This window comes from Saccoglossus kowalevskii, chromosome 9, assembly GCF_978046115.1.
Source record: "Saccoglossus kowalevskii chromosome 9, keSacKowa6.1, whole genome shotgun sequence".
In the NCBI taxonomy this organism is placed as follows: Eukaryota; Metazoa; Hemichordata; class Enteropneusta; family Harrimaniidae; genus Saccoglossus; species Saccoglossus kowalevskii.
Window position 1 is genome coordinate 28,184,173 of NC_140649.1, and position 3,147 is coordinate 28,187,319.

The 3,147-nt window shown below is 38.2% G+C and overlaps 1 protein-coding gene across 1 annotated transcript; it reads right to left on the minus strand.

Moving 5' to 3' along the window:
- Window positions 1-266: 266 nt before the first annotated feature.
- On the minus strand, window positions 267-1,972 carry LOC102804069 (tripartite motif-containing protein 2-like). Its single transcript, XM_085503806.1, has one exon. It carries the CDS (start codon window positions 1,907-1,909, stop codon window positions 626-628), a length of 1,284 nt encoding a protein of 427 aa, XP_085359932.1. The 5' UTR covers window positions 1,910-1,972; the 3' UTR covers window positions 267-625.
- Between the last annotated feature and the right edge of the window lie 1,175 nt (window positions 1,973-3,147).

Here is a 3,147-nt window from a genome sequence, read left to right on the forward strand (position 1 = left end):
TTTCAACTCAAATCACGAGTCCTGGCAGATCTCAGTATTATCGTTCACCAGTATGTGCTAAGATTGTAACGCACAGTCCGTTATTTCAGTGAAACACGGCAGAGTGAAGAGTTGGCATCATGCTCCCGCGCTTTTGTTTCTTGTACCTCTGGTTTTCTCCCATCATCCTTTGCGGTGTTGTCAATCATTGTTGCTGCGTAGCGTATATGGGAAAGCACGATAATGCATTACATGGGGAAAACACTCATACAGGAATCATACAAATATGCAGACACTACGTATTCTCTGTAATTAACCCAATTAGTCTCAAATAAATAATGAAAAAGGAAATACATTTCTGACTGTCAAATTCCAGGTGCAAAAGGTACATTATACAACATTAACTCTTGGAGATAATTGCACATAAAATTATCTGCAAAAAAGTTAATAACTGATCAAGTATCGTTCAGGGCTTTTTTCATCTTCCAGCCTAATAACCATATGTGCCGAAATAGACTGTGTGGTTCTGGAGGAGAATAGAGATGACAACATCACATCTTTACGTATTTTAAAAATTTAAGGTTTAAAGAATCATTGAACAATTTGAATCTGGGATGCACCGTTTCATACCACAATACAATGTTGGTTACGTAGCTTTTGATTTGCGGCAACAACATATATATACGAGAATAATAATAATACTTATAATAAAAATAACAAGCTGAATGAAATCAGTGGAAATAACCTCTAACTGTAGTGGCACTGGCGCTTTCTCAAATTCTAATAAACGGAATAGATATAAACAAACAATACCCAGAATAAATTGAAAAAATATTCTGAAAATGCTCCTTATTCTACTGTTGGGTTTTTTGAATATTCCTAACTTGCCACGCACTGTGGTGACACCAGGACAAAACAGTGGTAGTGTTCTATCGGTATCTTTCCATTTTGTTTTAAGTGACATCACAGTGTGCATTTTCTTTGATGCCTCGTCACTTTCTTTCATCAGCTGTGCATCACTACCATATTGTAATAAATTGTCCACGAATGTTATTGTACTTTCCAGTAGTGCCCCAGTTGTGTCATACTGATGCATTTCGTTGTTGATTTCTTGTAATAATTTATCATAGTCATTTGTTATTTTTTGCAGATGATCACGTTTCTCCAACTTTATTACATTTATTAACTGCTCTATTATTTCCCGTGAATGTGTTTTTATCGCCTTTTTTTGAATCATAAGTTGTTTTGCTAATTCTTTGGATTGTATTTCCACATTTTGCTTTCCATTTTCCAATTCAATTAGTTGTGCATTCAACTGGGAAATGTTGCTTGCAAACACATTGCGAAGTTCATCGGCTACTCCCTGTAAATCGACCACGGAATGGCCTTTGTGCTCTGACCTCAGACATAAATGGCAGATTGACGTCTGGCACGTTTCGCAGTAAAGTTCAATTATTTTTTCATCATGAGTAGTACAGTATGCTACCGACAAATCTGCAGACCCTTTAGATTGTTTAAAGTGATCAGCAGCAACGATGCGATGATGTCGCGTGATTGGTGCTTTTGTGTGCGCTCTGGTACATGTTGCGCAGAGATCCATAGCACAATTGACGCACCTGTTTGCTGATGAATACTCTGCACAACCATGGCATGTTCCACCACCTTGATTTTCTTGTTCCTCAATTAATCTTATCATAGAATTTGTCACGATACTAGGTGGAAGTGTTTGAATGCTTCCCATGTGTACAGAATATCTTTTTCTACAGTTAGGGCACTCCAGTCCGCCATGTTGTTCCATCCACCCCACCAAACAATTCTCACAAAATGAATGGTGACACGGTAAAATCTTTGGGTTCTTGTAGCGCTCCAAACAGATAGAACATGTCAGTAGTTGGTCGTTGATTTTGTTGACGGATATTCTAACAGCCATAGTCTCTGTAATTCACTCAAGCTCCTCTTGCAAAGGGCGGCTAATGCTTTGTGTCGGGCTCCGTTTTATGTGTTATAACGAATACGAGAGAAGTCGGCCAATCGCCAAGTCGGCCTGTAGGAGAAGTCGGCCTGTTATCAGGTCGGCCTGTCGGAGATGTCGGCCGGGCGGAGAAGTCGGCCACTTCAACTCTACTACTAGGCAGGGAGACTGTACAAATCTATGTTCGTAAGCTACAGAGCAAATTGCTGAGTTCATATAGGCTACCTACTATAATAGTACAACCACTGCATGTCTGGCTGTTGGGTACCAGGCGACCCCTACATCACAGCATTCGACAAGCAAAAATATTGACCATTCGCCGATACATGGCAGTTTTGGGACTCATTCAGGGTGATCGCATTGAAATACTTATTAGAAACTTTTGACAGATATTTATTATCATACGTTATCATTAGATCTTCATTTTTTTAAAACGAAATCTTGCAGTGACACACATGTGTTCCATGAATAATAAACAGTGCGAACCTGTGGTTGAGAGAACGTGCCGGCGGCCATATTGTTACGTGGATAGCCTGGTTTTACCACCTTTTTCACGGGGGTGGCAATGTGTTGGTGCATGGTGATTACTAGAACAATGTTTGTTTTTCTCTTTCAGTAAAACCTTATGGCAAAACGGAAGTTCAGTGAGGGAAGATTACCTGTAAGGTCATAGTTATTTAGCCAGAAAGAACTAATTATGTTTTGTGCATAAAATATAAGTCTTTTCGTTTTGCACAGAATACATAACAATGACAATGATTTATCTAAAAGGAACAAATAATGTCGTGTTTTATCACAACTATACTCATTGTCTAAACTGTTAATATTTGAACTTGCCGAGGGTGTGAAAGTGTGAAGTTATGTATCACAATGGAAGTGCTTGAACTGCGTATTTGAACTGCTGCCCGTGAAGTCCGCTACTTTCATAGTTGTTGTGTAAGTTCACGTCAACTCGACTGTTTGAACTGCCGTATGATTTTATAAAATGATGTACATTAGAAAACGTCATTTGTTGCCATTTATTATACACATAAATTATATTCATTATATTCATTATATTCATTATAACGTGAACAAAAAAAATGTATTTGCCGTCTTCGTTACGTATAATGTACGTTTAATCATGGAGCTATTTTTTAGATCCATGATTTAATAAATGGCAACTAACAACGTTTTCTCAGTACATGTACGGTGTT

What these genes read in the sequence shown, in the direction of transcription:
- LOC102804069 (XM_085503806.1), bottom strand. Translation starts at nt 1,909, where the DNA reads ATGGCTGTTAGAATATCCGTCAACAAAATCAACGACCAACTACTGACA.